The following is an 18,848-nucleotide window of genomic DNA, read 5'->3' as shown; positions in this document are numbered from 1 at the left end:
CAATTCAAAGATTAATCCTTCAAAATCACTGAAAACTTTTCTATCAATAAGAAGTGAAATTATGTTTCGTTGGTCAAAATCGTTGAGAAATAATCATCTTTTGATTCCTAAAAGGACTAAAAACAATTCTATTTTGAGAGTTCGATTTGGACACTTGAAGCTTATTTCAAATCAATTTGATTCAAATTAGTTGGAAAAGTAAAAAACTTTTTCCAATATTACAACCTTTCGTTCACTTTACGACATAATCTTCAGCATAAATAATCTTCAATGTAAAGATTCAAGAGATTTAAAAGGTTTTCAATTGCAGAATTAAATAAATATATGTATTTAAAGAGGTAAATGTGAACACAATTGAAGCAAACTAAAGTTGCAACAAAAGGGAGAACGAAATGCTGAAACGAAAGAAGATTCATGATTTGTTCTGCAAGATTTATTATGTTAAAAGAATCATGAGATTCTGTGTTATTAGCATGGAAGAGAAGTAGAAGAGAAATGGGATTTCATTCCACAGATTTGCAAATTCAATATAAAAGTGTAACAAGTTTAAGTAGATTAGTGATGCTATTTGTGTTTTCACCATTTAGTGTTTTTCATCGCAAAAAACTTGAGAATCCAATGTAACAGGTAATTGGAAATAAAAGTTGACCGATTTCGATGAATTTCAGAGTAAATGTTTCAATTGAATTGCATTTGTAATTGAATATTTATCTATTCACTCAAGCAAAGTTGAATTCGTTTTTAAACAAATTTAATCGTTCTATTTTCATCATTATATTCAAAGGAATATTTGCTTGAATTCGGTTTCCTTGAATTTATCTTGATCATTAAAAATATTATTCAGATTTAATCATTTCTGCTGAGAAACTTTGCCTTTCGAAAGATGCAATTGAAGATTACACAACTTAATCAACATATGAATTTGCGTTCATTTCGTATTGTATTGCATGTTGTTTTTGAATATAAAGTTTCCATCAATTTCAATCAAGGTTTTCAGCTTTAAAATGACTTAATGGTTTCTGTCAGACTAAAGATCATTTGTAAGATTTAATTCCAAGTGTTTTTTGTTGTTTCGCTGTTTTGCACAAACTTGCACTTCATATTAAACTAAACGCAAGTTTAAATATTGTTGGATAACTTAGTCATGCAGCAACAATTTGCTTATGGGTTTTGTGGTACATCCAAGTATCGTCAGATTATTATTAATAGTTGTCAATAAAAGCTTTTCAGTCGTTTACCATAACTTTCTAATCACTTTCAAATGGCAAAATCCATAACCATTATATTGATGGCTTTAGATTGGTCTTGGCGATCATTTCTTCTCATCCTTTATGCAATACTCGTAACAGAGGTTCTTAACAAGTAAAACACCTTTCGATGCAAACAACTGTGAACAAATCAAACGTGAACTTTGAGCGTAAAATGCACATTTCCAGCAACAAAATCCTTTTCTTCGATGATTATTTCACTGGATTTGTACTGGGATTTGCAATCAAAACTTAAACGTTAAAAATAACGTGAATCGCAAGCAAGTTTCATGTTTAATTCAATTCATTTTCAGATTCTTGAGTTTAGATTTGGCAAAAATTTCTCCTTCAGTCAACTTTATTGACGTTCAGAGACGTTATTGAGAAACATCATTCAAGACATTCGATCACATCTGAATATAAATATCTAAATGCGAAAAACGCTCATCAATTAGTAAAAGAGCAAAGTTAATATCATCTGCAGTGCGATCAAAAAGTGAAAAAGGACACCAATTTGAATCCAGTTCAATCCAAATTGCAACTTTGCAGATGGTTTGAGTTTATATCAGATCGTTTATTGAGAGATTTAGACGTTTAGAGATCAGTTTCTCTATATTGCTCAAATATCTCTTTGAATAAACTTAATTTTAGATCTTTTTTTGCTGCAAGGCATCTATTGCAGTCTATTGAATAAGAGTCAGCGATGACTTTTTACTGAAAATGAGAACGAACATGAGTCAAGCGATTTAAAATCTAGAAAATTATAACTGAGAATGATAAGTCACTCGGAATCGCGACTTTGCATTTGAGATTATTGAATTGATGCTAGTAAATTTGCCTTGAAACTTGGCATTTCGGCAAAACTCGAATTCATTGCTAAAACTATTAACTTTGACAATTGCTTTTCAATCTTACAATCAATTGTAAGACCAGATAAAAGTATTCGAATGCTTTGTTTTATCTTATTAGTTACTTTCATTGATTGAATTATTATGCAAAATACAATTTATCAAACTCTTTCTCGCTTCTTAACTGGGATTGGAAAGCAAATAAAACAAAATATCAAATATTCTCAACTTTTCTTTTCTTTTTTCCACTATCTTGATTAGTTTACCTTTCCATCTGTATTCTTGCTCTGAATCCATGAATATGAGAAATAAAAGGTAAAATTGTATCTTACCTTGCAGGCAACAAAAGTGAATGCAATCAATCATATTTCAATTCTGCAAACATGAAATTAGATTGAGAAACAAAGAGTTTCATCCATTATTTACTTACTTTGATATTTTTATCTCATGATTGGGATAAAAGTGAAAGTTTACTTTCAATTCAATGCAAGGTAATAATAGATTTAATGTTTACAATTGAATTGATTGTCTTAAATATCAAACATTAAATGACGAAAACAGAAAACGCGAAAAAACAAGAAAAACAGAAAACAAAGGTTTGAAAAGATTCTCGTAAAATATTTACATTCAATGGAAGTTTCAACAGATTCACAGATTCATAATGAAATACATTAACTCATGATATAAATTCCCGAGAAACACGATCTCAATGTTCATTAACAACTGCATTTCGAGCTGAGCAAAATTACAATTTAATAGAAAACATTTCTGCCAAGTTTGCTGGAAAATTGTCATTAATAATCAACTCACGAGGTAAACTCAACATTTAACTAGTTTATCTGTTCATTTCAATAAGTTGCGAGTTTTTGCTCTATTTGAATAATGAATGAAGCTAAAAATTTTCATCATTTGTTCGTTTTCCATAAATATTTGCAAATTTACAGTTTTCCAGGTTGAAGACACTCAGGATGGAAAATGAAATGGAAATGCAATTAAATTGAATTACCTTTATTGGTTTTAATGGCTTTTGTTTATCTACTTCAATTAGGTTCATATTGAGGTTGGTGAAAGGTATAAAGCTTTCTGGTGTTACAAGGATCCAAGTCAACCAATTATCTGGAAACTTTATGAATGTTACATGTTAACCTTAATCCTGGTTATACCTTGCATTGTAATGGGCTTCACTTACTCCTGTATCTGTAAAAAGCTATGGATTGTGGTCCAGAAAAGAGCAACAATGTTTGGCCATGATAATGGGTAAGTTCAGAATTACTTGTAATAAATTGTTCCATCAAATGATCTTTAAGGGTTAACTTGGTGAAGACGATAAAAGTTTTTTTTTCTGCTGCTGATGAACCATTCATTCTGTTATCGATTCATTGACAGTGGTTAACCTGCTGTTAATTAGAGGAACTTTTTTGAGGCAATTTTCTTCTTCTTTCAACTGTTGAACCGTTTGAATAAAAACATGATAATGATGATAATTATTAATAGTAAACATGATTTTGCTGTTATTCAATTTCAATCATGTGAACATTATTTATGATTAATGTTGTGGCAAAGGTTGTTATTGATATTTTTATTGAAAGTTTTTTTCTTCGCGATATTAATCACTGATTAATAATCAGTAAATAAAGACAGGCTGTGTAATTAAGAGTAAAATACAAATTTTATTGTAATTCGTTTATTTAGATTTGAGGCAAAACTGGTTTGCTCATATTAATGTACAAGAGTTGGCCTTTAACGAAAAGGCTCAACGATTAAAAGGTTTTCATCATCATTTGAATTGTTTATGCACAAGTTTACAATTGAAGTGTCAATTGGCACAGTTGAGTTGTTGAGTAAATTGGTGTTCAAATGATTGATTAGAAGCCGCCGAAACCACCGTAACCAGAATAACCAGAGTAGCCTGGGTAACCAGCCCCATGCCAACCAGCACCATGCCAACCCCAGACTGGGTAATAGTAGGTAACGTGACGATCACCTTGATGGTGACAATTGTCCTTTAATATGATGTTTCCTTCGCCTTTACCTTTTCCACCGCCACCAGTGAGAATGGTTTTACTATGACATCCATCGATTATGATGTTACCGTGTCCTGATTTGCCAGCAATAACAAGTGAAATCAAGGAGAAAAGAATAGTGAAACAGATTAATTTAGAAGACATTTTTTTGGAGTTTTTTTTTCTACTTCGTTAGTAAAGGGTTTAATTTAGAAACAAAAGACTTTTGTTTTGTCACAAAGGTAAAAGGTTTGTATTTTTCTTTTGTTGATGACTGTTGAATGAATGATCATTTTGAAAGGAAACTGTCGATATATATTTGAAAATTTTTGGGTGAGAAAAGCTGGTCAAAATATGTCTACCCAAAAAGGCTGGTTGCAGTTGCTTAATCACTGGTTACCCTTTCTTCATTGTACCTGACTTTTGGTCACTCTTTCTCAACATTTTATCTTTTCTTTTTTAATTTACCTGTTTATCAGTTTAAACAGATCTTGTCGATTCACTCAACCATATTAAACTGTTTCTTTTAATCTTCTAATCTTGAAAGTTAACAATCTTGTTAGGCTGCTAACATTTAAAGTGTTTTAGTGTCTAAATGTACCTTATTTTAGGTATTAAATGGTGACTAAAGAGGGGAATGATGGTTAGAATTAGTTGAATTTCTTAATGAATTCAATTGAAAACCAACTGTAATACTTGTGTGCGTTTCAACTGCCTTAGTTTGCATCTCATAACGAGTACAGATTTAGTTGACAACAAATAAATCAATTTCAATACATTTACTCTGACTTTCACGATTCCCTATTTTGGATGCAAACTATTATGTAAATGCTCTTTTTGAATTTAAATTGTAAAAATATCTAAAAATCAATTTCCTCAATTAAGCCAAATTAATCTCTTATCAATTGTTAACCAAAAGGTCAAAAAATTGCTAATTACAATCAACATTGATGGAGGTGGATTCAGATGGATCATGATTTGTAAATATTGAAGGTTCCTCTTGTTATTGTTATTAAATACTGGGCTTTTACCATCGGCTAATTGATTCAGTCTGAAACATTGTGTTTAATAGCATCCAAAGATATTTGTTTGAACTTAAATTTAATCATGTGTACCTTAACATATGTTTACAATTTGTTTGTTTCATTTTCCGTGATAAGCTGAGTTGTAATCATTGAAATATAATCAAAAGGCCATTAAAAAACAATTTGAGTTAACATTATGTAAGACTGGACTTAAAAATAGTCATATAAGAGGATAAAAATCATTTCTGACTGATGATTCAGCAAAGCACTGAATAATCCGAAGTTTATTGTTCAATAATGAGAGTTGAAAAGTTATAATTCAGTCAATTGTTGGGCAAATGTTGCTCTTTGATCAGACTAATTCTTGTGTCCAGGTAATCTGGATAAATTTATTTTGATGAGCAAAAAAGTCATTTGAAACAATGTTCATTGTAATTGTTATTCCTAGCTTATTTAGTCTTTGCTTTAACCATTATTTACGTTGTAAATTAAGGGTTTAAATTGCTCAATTCAACTTGCGTTTAACCTTTATTGTGATTTAAATTGCATGGAGTTGGTTAAGTTTGTTTTTTCTGGTTCAATTGTTTCTCTGAAAAAATCACCGAAAATTGAGTTTATTTGTTTAAAACAAATAATTTCAATTAATAGTTTTGTCATTCCTCTGAAGCAGGTTAACTCAAAACTTAATCACAATTAACAAACAAAATCTAGGCAAGAAACCTTCAATATGGAAACCAATCTAACAAGGGAAGTGACCTTGCTTGTACGATCATTTTCGATTTTTTTCGAGTTTATATTGTAGAGGGCAAAAAATAATTAGACACGTATTTTTGCTTTTTTTACGCCGGTGCGCGGTTATTGATATTTAGGCACTTTAAAGTGAAGATTCTGCATTGAAATCTATTGAAGTCACTGAAAAGTGATTCACAATTTTTTAAGATTTTTTCATTTTTCTGCTTTTCATTGTTTTACTTGCTTCTCAGTGACTGCAATTCATTACTATTTTTAATTAAAAGTGCCTAAATATCAATAACCGCGCACCGGCGTAAAAAAAGCAAAAATACGTGTCTAATTATTTTTTGCCCTCTACAATATAAACTCGAAAAAAATCGAAAATGATCGTACAAGCAAGGTCACTTCCCTTGTAAGTAATTCAGTTTGATGTTTCTATTCATTTTTAAAACTTATCAGTTTAACACTTAACCCTAAAGGTTGAAAATTGTTTCAAATCAAACTGAGTTTTAGAAAGGGTATTTTAAAAGTAAAGAGGCAAATGAATAATTCAGATCAAATTTCAAATAACAAGATGTTTACAATTTTCAAGGGGTTTTTAAATAGAATGAAAAATTTGCTTCAATAAATTCCAATATTTGCCAAAATTTTCAGTCCACAATGTCCAAAAACGAATCGAAAAGTCTTTGCGAATTTCGAAAACGAAAAAATAGTTCAGCAAACAGTCAAACATTTAATCAATAAAGAATCAAGCTACTGTCAATCTACAGAATGATATCTTAACATAATACTACAGGGTCTATGAAATATAAAGTTTAAGTGGAAGACCGAGAAAAGGGCTAATTCGATACAAAATTCATCAACTTTTTAATCAAACCAGAAGATCTCAATTCGCCAGTGTGAATCTCTCGTATGTCGTTAAACCGGGGGTATGAAGTCGGATAGGATGAAACTCAAAATGATGATGAAAAAAGGAACTGCTCTTTCTTCTTTAGCCTTCTTAATCTATCACCCCTCCAAGCTTTTCTGAATCGCGATTATTTTCGTTTGACCAAATAGAGTGATAGGCACTAAAGTAACCGAGTATCATAACTAAATCAGCTTACTGTGAGGTGAGGTACGAAAATAATCTATTTACAATAGAAGAGGATTGTTTTTGTCGCCGATTTGATGAGCGTTTGATTTCAATTTTCGAAATTTTTACCATTTTAAGTCTGGGGGACTAGCTCCTAAAGACCCACTATGGCTATTGTTAATAATGTTTGGCACAAGGGTAATGGCATAAAAGAAACAAGTTTTGCGTGACTTTTGAATAACCTGGTGAATGCTCTAAACTGTATGCAAAATCAGGCCAATTTATGTGAAAAACGGTGAAAATCGTTTATATTGTGATTTTGCAAAACAAAAATATCTTGGTGAACAATGAGACTTACGTTCACCTAACGAATCACGTAGCAGGTAAATGGCAGAAAATTTTATGCAGCTAACTAGGGAAACAAACCTGGCATAAAACTAAAATAGCTCAAGAAGGGTCTTAATAAGGAATAACAATCTTAAGCTCATGTTTCAATGAATCCTAAAGTGAAATGAATTCTATGAATATTGACTGAAAAACAAGTTTTAAAGTTCGTCTCGCTGCTTTTGGAACATCCTTTAACAACATGTCACCTGACATAATGATGTTGATTGGAAGAAATTTTAATTACTTTTCTTTCTTTACATTGAACTGATGTTTTTGTCGTAACTAAAACAATTGAATAAAATGACAAAAACCATTAATTCTGATGTGAATGCCCATGAGCATTCCATATCACCATGAATCAATATCATGGAAAGTATTGTTATTCAGAAACTCATCTTCAAGTTAACCAAATACTTATAACATTAATGGCAATTACACTTGAAAAACAAGCTAAAACATGAATATAAACATAACAATATAATATTATAATAATGGATTGAAAGACTGTAGAGCAAAATTCATTATAAACCGTTAAAATTGTAATATCAACTATTCATAGATTTTCAGTGATTATCTGATTATTTATTAATTTAGTCTCTTTTATAGTCACTCTTAATATTAATATCCTTTTCTCAATAAAATAACTGTTCGTTATTCGCTGTTGATCAATTCGATGAAATCATTTACTTTTCTCTCGATAATTTCATTTACAATGCAATTTTCAATGAAGATGATAATGAAGAGAGTGAAGCTTGATAACTCAATGGATTATGAACATACTTCTTCCACTGAATCAGATTGAATTGAAGTGAAGCACAAAATTGGTTCACCAAAAATAATAATGGCAATAATAATGGAATCCAATTCAGGCTGTTTATCTGACAACTTGTGAATCTGCATTACCTTCAATGAATCTTCAATCATTTTCTTATTCTTACCTTTACATCATAACTTCATCTTATTGCTCGCCTTTTCTCCCCTTAAGATTACATTCAGTTTTGTTTTGCGCTTAGTTCATAACAAAACCAATTCCATTCACATCAAAATCTTTATCATCTTAACCTTCATCATCTATATCAAGTTGTTCATCATTATTCCCGGTCATGAAAATAAAAACTATATTTGTACATCTAAATTGATCTCAATTGTGTCTAACAAGTAGCTAAGATCATCCCATTGAGACTGAGAATAAGTAATTACATAATAATTGAAGAATGTTCAATATCCAAATAATCAGTGCAATCACGAACAATTTGTTTATCTCAATTTATCCGAGAAGTCAATTTCCTTCCCTGTTATCCCTGAATAAAGCATCAGAACTAAAATATTGCAAGATTTCAATTCTTTGGGTTTCACCTGATTTTAAAATCATTCAGTACCAGTGCTTGGATAAATAAAGTTTACTTTCCCTAAACTTTTCACTTTTTTATTTGAATAATATTATGATCGTAAAGTTTTGTCTTTACATTTGGAGGTTTCACCGAATCGTTGATTCGAGCTTCACAATCTTGCTCAACGATCTGTTGATTGATGCTCGAAAGGATACTTTCATTTCAAACCTTATAAACTGTATCTATTGATGCACCAAAGCATTGAATTAGGTCTGAATAAGGAATGAATTTTTTTCGAAATTAAACAAAATAAAAAATAGTTTTTCTTTGTGATAAAAGTCAAATTTCCACAAATTTTGGTTACAATGTAAGCTTGATTGAATTGTTGCTTGTGATTTGATTTAGATTCATGTGGAAACATTTACAAATAATGTTCATTGGAAACCTCGAATCATGCATTCTCATAATTCGTGATAATTGGATCGATTTCTTGGCTAATCTTTATTTAATACAACACGATTAATCTTGTGAAATGGGAAACAATTTATGAATTCCCATGAACATCTTGTCCCTTGTTAGTCTGTTGTTAACAGTCTAATCGAGTTAAAAGAATCTAAAAACAAGTGCGAAACGGTTGGCCAGAGTAAACACTTGAACTGGTTTCTGTGTTGTTTGATTGTTGTTTTAATAACTGATGAAGCAACAATCAATGATGAGCCATCTATTGATACAGCTTTTGACGGTGAAGATGAACCAGATTGATGATGAAGCAAAAGTTGAGTGTTTATTCAATCTTAATCTTATTCACTTTCGATATCAACATTGAGCAACATGGTGTGACATCCTGAATTTGTTAACAGAATTAGTGGCTTCAATGGAAGAATCATGACAAACATACCTTGATAGGAAACGTAAACAATGGTCAAGAGGAATGGGAAAGAATGAAAACAACAACAAAGACTAATGGAGATGAAGGGTGAAACAAGTAAACAATGAAGAAACTCATAATTTCTTTGCCCTTTTCTGGTTCAGAATTAAAGTCTTTTGTTTTCCAGTTTTGCATAATTTTTCTTGTTCTTCTGAGAAAAAATGAAATCCATTAGCGATTGAACAAGATTGAAATACATGTTTAAAGGATAATATTGAATTGTTGTTCAGCTGAATGATACAGAATTGAACCGTGAAATGTGAAAAAGCTTTTTACATGTCATCGTACAAATCCATGTTGAACTTTTTCTCAGGTAAAAGCATATTTGCTTTTCCCATTGATATTGATAAAGATAAACTTACTTTTATCTTGTATTACGCCTTCACTGATCATTTTTATTCTAATGCCTGTGAATACATTTCAAGGTTTATTCAGTGACATTCATCATCCCTTGAAAATGGAAAAATGTTGAATGAAAAAGCCTAAAAGTGACTCTGATTTATCAACCCTTTGCATTCCCTGATCACATTTATATTAATAACTTGCATTTTCTGGTTAACTCAAGTTCAACAAGTTTCCATCTTGGTTTAAGGTTTCTTTCGGGTTCAATAATTAAACCGACATCATTATTTATGTCAGCTTTTGCGGTGAAAACTCAGCTTTCAGTGAATTCTGAGGAATAAATCTCTGCAGTTATAATTAGAATCAAAATTGTATTATATTTCAAAGACAAATAGATTACAGGATTTGATTTTATCTATCCAGTTACAAATAATTTGAGCTTTTGATTGAAATACAAGAGCAAATGATTACTGGTTTAACTATATTTTGAAACAGTTCACACTACATACAAATGATTATATACAATGTATAACTCGGAAAATTGCATATAATTCTATGAAAACATTCAAAAATTATTCAGTAACTCATTTCGAAATTGGAATGGGATGCCCTGAATACTTTCCTCTTACTTCTCTTGTTAGTTTAATGTTTTTTAAAACATTGAATTAAACTAATAAATTTCAGTTCTATTGCCCTATCCTTACGAGCTTTGATTCCACTACTCGGCTTCCATCGCTTAACTCTCTAACTCTGACTGGTTCTGGTCCTTCAGTGTTTCAAATTAATAAAGTTGATTAAGCTTTAATACAGTGTTGATCACTTTCTCATTGATTTTTGCTTCACATGATTGGTGGATATTGCAGTCGCTCTTCTCATGTTTATGTGAAGGAAGCAGTTGTTTGAGTTGGTCCTCAAGTCATGGAAAATATGCAACGAATTTATAATTGGTAAAAATATTTAAATTTTCAAAAGGATATGAATAATCCATATAAATTGGATATGGAATGGTAAATTTAACAGAAATTGAATATCTGTTACAACAATAGTGGACAAAAATACGATTAAAGCAATAGGAAATGAAATTGAACTCCAATCAAGCAAGAATAAACTTTCATCTCTTCGATAACCTTTTTCAAACTAAAATTCCGAGACTAATGATTTACTCAAGACTTAAATGCGGTCATGTCTTATTAGCTGAGACTTACTCTGATCGAGGAACACAAGTTCAATGAAAAGATTATTTTTGCTTGTATTTAACTTACTTAAACTCACCAATTGAAATTCAGATGCTATTCTTATAGTTAATTAATTGATTGGAAAAAGCACAAACACAAATCAAGTTTTTCTGATTGAATTGAATTAGCTTTAATTTATTGATTCTACATTCACATCTTTGAGTGTTTCAGTGGTTCATACTCAAAGCTCATGAAATTTAATTAGCTTTTTTGTGGTTTATGTTAACCAACTTAACAATGTTAATTGAAACAGTTTGTGATTTGAAACGCTAACTTGAGTAACTTTAATGATGAAAAAGAGGCTAAAAATGGTTTAATTTGATCCTTTGGGATAACAACAGTTGAACATCTTGTATTTTCATTTAAATAGAGCAACTAATTTCCCCTGTTAATTTTACTTCAATGAAACATATTCATGTTTTTTAAGTTTCAAATTTACATGAAATGCTAAAAAAAGTTTCAAAATATAAGTTTAACCTTAAAACCTTGTAACATTTCAGCGGTTCATCTCAATTACATTGACTTAACCAATGGCTAGAAACGGTGGAAATCAGTTTCATTGAAAAATTTCATTAATTATGATCAATAAAGTTATCAACCTTTTTGCCTATTTTAACCTAATTTATCTTTATTTTGCACTTCTTTTAATAACCAATTAACCTTAATTGTTTAATTTTTGCTCAAGTATTCTAGTGATTATCAGATGTTTTTGTTCGCTTTTTTGTTAGTTTGTTGATGAAAGCAATTAATTTGAAAGTTGCTCGATAATAGTTGAGGTTACAATTTAATAATTATAATAATGTTTGAAGCATCCAAGTGAAACAGATGATTACCAAGCCTTTATCGAGTTCATTTTCATGTTAACCACTTTCAACAGGAAAATATGATACTTACAATGTTTGTAATTGTTAGTCGATAATTGATTGTTTTTTAGTTGTGCTATTTAATTGCAATGTGATATTGTTACATTAATTTTAGCAATTTGTGAAACAGTTTGATATCGCCATTTACATCGGTTAATTTGGTGAAATATGAACATTTGGTGAGAACCAGAAAAATGTTCAACTTCATTTGTAAAGTCAAGAGTCGATGTTTCATTGTAAATCAATAATTTTGATTAAATTTGATAATTTCAGTGACAGTGAAATGTGTTCAGTTTTTGGGTTAACGTCTTGTAATTGTTTCATTTTAACAAGATTGGAGATTTTTTGTTGACCTTAATGTTTGAACATTAATATTGAATGTAACCTGTCATCATCTTGATTATGATAACATTTTGTTGACAGTTTTTAGTTGACCAATAAATTGTTTGACTTGTTTAAAATGGTAACTACTTGAGTTAAGTGTTGAAGCTATTTCAATCATGAAAATATCCTTCTCTTTGTTTTTCAGTGGAAAAAGCAATTGAATTGAAAACATTAAAAGAGTTGCTTTGTTAACCTTCAATGGTCATTTTAATCTCTCGTCATTAAATGATTGTTTTCATTTGAACTGCTTTCTCTGAATGTAAGGCTGAAAAGAGGCCAAAATTACCCATGAAATGTAAAATTATGTTTTCCACTTTCAGTTGAAATAAAAGTTACATTATATTAATAGCAATTGATTACTGAATTTAATCACATTAATCCTCTGTATTTTAATGACCATTCAAGTCTGACTTTGCTTTCTCCTGAGGCTAAACAGCTTAATTGGTTACAAGTTTCACTCTTTTCTGGTAATTTACAGGGAAAGTAAACTGTAATTAAAAAAGATTACAGTCAATTCATCTGATTATGGCGAGTTTTGTTCAACCGTACATTCAGATGATTAATTTTGGTTGTAACTAAATTTAAGTTGAAATGATTCGATAACAAATGTTGACTGTTGGTAAAATGGAAGAGTGAAATAGAAATATCTTCAGGGTAGAATGAAAAGGAACAAAAAAACCATGGAATCTTTGAAATCTGAAAACGAATACCAAGTTTCACGATCTTGTTGGGAAAATTGTCTTCATTCTGAAGCTGTTAGATGTTTCTAACTAAATAATTGAATTAACTCATTGGAACTCCGTCTTTTTCTTGTTTCTTTCCTTAATTTTTCACAGGAACATCGAGCTGAAAAACTCCAAGCCGATGTCAGATGACCGGAAAATGTTACGCTCAGAAAATTCATTTTCAACAAAACAACATTCCATGAAGAATAGTTCAATCCAAGAAATGTACTCCAATAAAGCTGATGATGATACTGCAGTTGTTAAGCAGGTAAATCTATCAAAAGAAAAGAAAAGTAAAAAAGAAAGATTAGATTGAGTATAACTGTATATCTGACATTTCTGTTAGTGTTACATAGTATTTCACTGAACCATGAAAATTTCATCCCAACCTTAACCATCCAATAATCTAACAGAATAATATATTGATATGAAGCGTTGAAATTGATGCCATTTCATTAATACATCTCGATTTTTCTCTCCATCTCGCTGTCACTTTTACTAAAAATGTTGACTCAATATCATTTGCAGGTCATCAAAATGCTCGTTGCTGTTGTAATACTCTTTATATTATGCTGGTCACCTATCTTAATAATCAATGTTTTGACTGCCTTTGGTAAACTTCATCAACTAAACTATGGTTTCCTTAAGCCACTCCGAACTGCAGCTCACCTATTGTCTTACCTCAACTCATGTATAAATCCATTGGTCTATGGATTTATGTCCAAAAATTTTCGAGCTTCCTTCAAAGCAGCCCTTCAAAAATGTTTGGCTTGTCGTTCAAAGGGAAACCAGCGAAGTAATAGTCTATCCTGTCGCATTTCGACCACCGTTCTAACACCAGGTCCGTAAACGCCTAAAATAAAGAGTAAACAAAAATTGATAAAATGATTCAACCAAAAGTGATATCTAGATCTAAGTTTGAGGGTTTTATAGTGTTGGTCTCTGGACCCAAATGCTACAAAAAAGTAATATTCAGACATTAAAGGATCTCTAATTATCTTTTGGCTATTGATGTTAGTTAAGAAAGAAAAATTATCGATCCAATTATGATGAAAATTTAATATACCTGAGATCAAAATCTAATATTGATTAGCATATTTAAAGTCCATTGTTGAGTTAAAGTTGGTAGTATTTTATGTTGGATAATGGCCATTGTTTATAGTCTTGTTGTGAACGATGAGTCGAAATCCGAGAAGAAATAAGAACACGAAATGAGTTTGGAAAAGCTCAATTGATGTAGCATCTGAGAATTGTTGACTTTAACTGACATTAAGCAAAATATCAAATCTTTTTCAGCTTCCAGTACCAAATATTTTATAACTTATTTTACTTTTTCTTTGTCTTCCACAGCACCATCTAATTTGCTGACTGAAGTCAACTATTGAAAATTTAAATCGGAATATCGTTCAACCATAATTGTATATGGGAATCTCAACTTCAATTTTCAATGTTCACAACAAAATGAAATAAATAAACAATTTACAACATGAAACCTCCAACAATTATTTCTTTAAAAACTAAATATTCTTTTGATTATATCGTATTAAATGTACTTCGGCACAGGCGGGAGGATACCAACGATTCCAACGGAAATTACTACTAGAAGAGTAAATACAAATAGATAAACTCGTAGCTTACTGCAGGGCTCAACATGAAGGACCACGTAACAAGAGCTTCACTAAATTAAATTTCACAATAAACTGGACAGAAGAAATAACAAATAATTCGCACTAGAAATTTGAGGAATAGTAAATAGTTGAATGATCGGTTGCTAAATAAAGTTTAAATTAATAAAACAATGACTGGAAAAAGTAAAAATTTTAGTTAATTAAACATAAATATCGCCATCTGATGTAATAAAAATTGAATCGTTGGGGTTACTTTTTATGTGAAAAACATTCATATTTTCTTCACCCGTTAGATGGCGTGTTGACTTCAATCAAGAAAAGTTCGCAACTTGAAAATCGCGGTTCAAGATACAAGAGTGAGCTTTGTTGTTACCCTAGCAACTTATGCTGTGGCAAGTCATATCCTTTTCCGGAAAATTTTCTTTACCTTTTTTACAGGTTTCTGGTTTAAGAGTATGTTTAACAATTAATCTAAATTGTTTAATTTAATTTGTGAATATCTGTTATTCAACTTAACATTTCTAATTTGTAATAATGGTAAGTAAAATTTTAATCTATCCAGTAGTTAATTTATCTAATGTTTGATGAATTACTTCTTTCCGTTGCTTTCCTCCATCCATCTTTAACACGTTTCTTGCATTTGCAATTTTTGGTTCATTTACAATTGTTTTATCTCTTTTTTTATTATTATAGTCATCCGAAGGAGGTTACACATTGCGAACTCGCAAATTCAAGACCAATCGACTTCTCTGTCGACGTCAGATGGTATGATTATGATTTCAATCTTGTGCAACTTTTATGCCGGTGATATGTAGTGGTTCATTTCTCATGTCTGTGATCTGCAATTTCTTTCCTTAGGTTGTTGATGTTATCCATCCTGGCAAAGCAACCATCGCTAAACAAGAAATTCGTAATAGATTAGCGAAGACTTACAAAACTCAACCCGACTTGATCTTCACTTTTGGGTTAAAAACTCACTTTGGTGGTGACAGGACAACTGGATTTGCCCTTATTTATGACACATTAGATTACGCTAAAAAATTCGAGCCCAAATACCGATTACAGCGTAATGGTTTAACTAAGGTTGAAAGACAACCAAGAAAACAACGTAAAGAAAGAAAGAACAAGATGAAGAAAGTCAGGGGTACTAAAAAGGCTAAAGTTGGTTCAGCTGCATCTAAGAAAGTAAGTTATAATTCTTTATGCTAATTCATGATTATCGAATCTATGAATCTAATTTCTTTTCGTTTCTTTTTCAGTGATTTCGTATTGATAGTGATATTTAATGGGCTCATTTCATTCATGGTTGCCTTCTGAAGTCTTCTTAAGCTCATCTATGTTTTTTGTGTTTATTTTGATGGATGGATGAAGTTCAATTCATTAAAGAAATGATTTCCCAGTCAATATATATTTACTATTTATTTAAATTATTTTAATTCGAGTAATTTACAACGCTTGGTATTTACAACGTGTGACTTCATCTTGAAATTATTTCAATAGATATTTCATTTTGATTTATCAATTGATGCTATCAAGCGTTTCCAATCAAGGGGTTTAGGATCATTTTTTAACGCTGGTATTCTACATATTCTTCTAACTTTGGGAAAAGATAAGAGGTAGTGATGTAGAGTCCCACATGCAGCTGAAGTGGCCCAGTATAGTACACAACCCTGAAAGTATTGAATCACATAATTAGATTACGTTAATCTCAGTTCTTGGTCCTACTTACTGACGGTGTCACTGTGCTTAATCCAAGCAACACAAGAAGCCATCCTTTCAAGAAGTACATGAAATATCTTTCAAATTTAGTTTCAGTAACATTCACAGGTCTGTTTTGATTTTTGATTAGCTCTGTAAACTGAAAAGAAGAATTGGTTATAAATTCGAAAGATAATTTAATGTGCAAAGTTGAAACTTGGATAATATTGTGCGTGGTTTTCAAAGACTAACCTTAATACTTGAAAATATGGACACAAAAAATAAAACTGGCATCACATAATAAGGATCTGCAATTGTTAAATCTTTGAACCAAGCGGCTCCACCAGTGAAAAATTGATTATGAACTAAAGGATCGTTGAGAAAATAAGGTCTAACACAAAGATTATTGAGCGATGAAGACATAGTTATCCAAAAGGGAAATTGAAAAAAAATTAAAACCACCCTTTGACCCGGATGGACGTTATTATCTAAATAAATTTGCGTCGATTTCTTTTTATAAGCTCTAAAAAGAGTGGCTCGAAACTTTTCCTTCTTTAGCTGTCCACTTTGAACCAGCTTTTTCAATTCTTCAGCTACCTTATCAGTATAGCTTGTGATCTCGGGACCAACGTTAATTAATTTATGCATAATCCGACGATCATAACACATGAACGGAAAAACAATCACAGATCGAAATACAACAGTTGAAACAATGATACTGAGCCACCAAGGTAAACCCGAAGCTTCATGTACCCAAATCAAAGAATCTGTGCACTTCTGCACCGGCCATGATAAAGCAATGGACTCACTTGTACTTGTTAATCGCTCGCCAAATGAAGCATGACGGACAGTCAAACTGTTACTGAATTGAGAGCCATTTAATTGTTGAATACAACCGGCTCCACTTTTTCGTTTCTTAACCGATAAAACGCCAGCAGTAGATGGATTACATTTCAAAGATAAATAATGGACAGAACGAGTTTGTAAGCCACTGATTGAAAAACAATTATAATTATGAGCTAAAGACAATTTAACAAAATATCTAAAAGACATTTAGATTTAACAATAAGACTGGTTGGTAATACAAAATCAAAACATTGTTGTTATAAAATAACATTCATCGTATAAAAGCGCATGTAGCTCCACATGTGATTTGTTTTTGGCGGTTTGGTTGAAAATCATCGTTCATAACTGCTTTCTGGTTTATTTGCCTTTCTATTGATCAGCACTAATTTTGATTATATTTTATGAGTGGCGAGTGAATAATTAGGGAGTAGTGAACGATTCTTTTCGTTAACACATTAAACGAATATTGATCCGGTTATCAACCTGTGACAAGAAAATTATTTCATAAATGCGTTGATCGCCAACTGTTTTAAGGTCTAGATTTGCCTTGAAGCTTCAGCCCAACAGGTAATATTACCATTCAACAACCTGATTGTGAACAAAATCCTGAACTTGACATGTGATATGCTTCATGTACAATTAATTAAATCAACCTTCTAATGTTATACGAAAATGCTTGACTTTAGCTAATAACAAATGAGTGAATGTTCACAAAGGATTGAATCCAGAAACACTTAACAAAGAAAAAACATTTCCCCAGAAAATGGACTCATATGGACTAACCATTAATATCTAATTGCCAACTGACATGATTATAATATGAATGACCAAAATTAACTCAAGTCCATTAATTTCTTTAATAGTTTGACTAAAAATTAATTTTGGCTGTCTTGCGATTCTAAAGCCAAGTAAATTTATTAAGAGTGAATAGCAGCTAGTGATTAAATCCAATGAGCTAATAACAGCTATGAGTTTAATAACAATACAAATGAAAAGGTGTTCATTACCAGGTTACTTCACTGATTTGTCCAAATAAACGTGTTGATTGTTAAGTGTAATACAATGTGAGTCTCAATCAAAAGTAAATAGCCTTACTCTTTGGTCTCAATTGTTACTTTAATGTTTACTTTGAATCAGGTAAAATTGGTAAGCATTTCATGATGATGATCATCCTCTTCTTCATCATGATCCAATAAAAAGATTTCAAGTAAAGGTTAATAGTGATAAAGATGAAAATCGGTAAATTGTTGTGTATCAAGAAAATAGATTATTGCTATTAACTTTCTTCCTCTCATTATCATTAATATTATCATTAATGTGTTATCATTTTTGGGATAAATCTTTCTTTTCCGTTCCAATATAAAAAGATAAAATGTTTCACCATCTTAAGATTTGATGATTGACTAGTAATCATAATGATGAACCATTAATTTAATGAGTTTTCAAGATTGTTCAACAGCAAACATTCTGTATTGTTCACAATGTGTTTTAGTTCAACTCACATTGACTCCACTTTTGCTACCAACAATTGAATACTTATCACAAAAACCA

At 30.9% G+C, this 18,848-nt stretch overlaps 3 protein-coding genes across 3 annotated transcripts in view; 2 read left to right on the top strand and 1 right to left on the bottom strand.

Moving 5' to 3' along the window:
• The window catches only part of LOC107370014 (QRFP-like peptide receptor), a 28,147-nt gene extending 13,530 nt beyond the window's left edge, over positions 1–14,617 (top strand). Inside the window, exons 5-8 of the mRNA XM_015937988.3 lie at positions 3,144–3,352; positions 13,237–13,393; positions 13,654–13,966; positions 14,476–14,617. Coding sequence (XP_015793474.1) covers positions 3,144–3,352; positions 13,237–13,393; positions 13,654–13,966; positions 14,476–14,510 — 714 coding nt within the window. The 3' untranslated portion in view covers positions 14,511–14,617. The remainder of the gene's footprint in view (positions 1–3,143; positions 3,353–13,236; positions 13,394–13,653; positions 13,967–14,475) is intronic.
• Positions 14,618–15,166: 549 nt separating this feature from the next.
• Positions 15,167–16,157, top strand: RpS24 (ribosomal protein S24). Its single transcript, XM_015938330.3, has 4 exons — positions 15,167–15,290; positions 15,447–15,518; positions 15,612–15,938; positions 16,013–16,157. Exons 1-4 carry the CDS (start codon positions 15,288–15,290, stop codon positions 16,013–16,015), a joined length of 405 nt encoding a protein of 134 aa, XP_015793816.1. The 5' UTR covers positions 15,167–15,287; the 3' UTR covers positions 16,016–16,157.
• Positions 16,157–17,626, bottom strand: LOC107370331 (cytochrome c oxidase assembly protein COX18, mitochondrial). The gene is made up of 3 exons (XM_015938331.3): positions 16,704–17,626; positions 16,483–16,611; positions 16,157–16,423 (listed from the first exon to the last, which is right to left on the bottom strand). The coding sequence occupies exons 1-3, from the start codon at positions 17,502–17,504 to the stop codon at positions 16,259–16,261; spliced, it is 1,095 nt and encodes a 364-aa protein (XP_015793817.2). The 5' UTR covers positions 17,505–17,626; the 3' UTR covers positions 16,157–16,258.
• Positions 17,627–18,848: the final 1,222 nt, after the last annotated feature.

This window comes from Tetranychus urticae, chromosome 1 (genome assembly GCF_039701765.1).
Source record: "Tetranychus urticae isolate SD_2017Ah chromosome 1, NJAU_TeUrti_SD_1.0, whole genome shotgun sequence".
Taxonomy (NCBI): Eukaryota; Metazoa; Arthropoda; class Arachnida; order Trombidiformes; family Tetranychidae; genus Tetranychus; species Tetranychus urticae.
This window is presented reverse-complemented; position numbering and strand designations above follow the sequence as displayed.

What these genes read in the sequence shown, in the direction of transcription:
- RpS24 (XM_015938330.3), top strand. An exon ending in TTCTCTGTCGACGTCAGATG is followed by an intron (nt 15,519 to 15,611) that starts GTATGATTATGA and finishes TTCTTTCCTTAG; the next exon opens with GTTGTTGATGTTATCCATCC.
- LOC107370331 (XM_015938331.3), bottom strand. Translation starts at nt 17,504, where the DNA reads ATGTCTTTTAGATATTTTGTTAAATTGTCTTTAGCTCATAATTATAAT. An exon ending in CCATATTTTCAAGTATTAAG is followed by an intron (nt 16,612 to 16,703) that starts GTTAGTCTTTGA and finishes TCTTCTTTTCAG; the next exon opens with TTTACAGAGCTAATCAAAAA. An exon ending in TAAGCACAGTGACACCGTCA is followed by an intron (nt 16,424 to 16,482) that starts GTAAGTAGGACC and finishes CAATACTTTCAG; the next exon opens with GGTTGTGTACTATACTGGGC.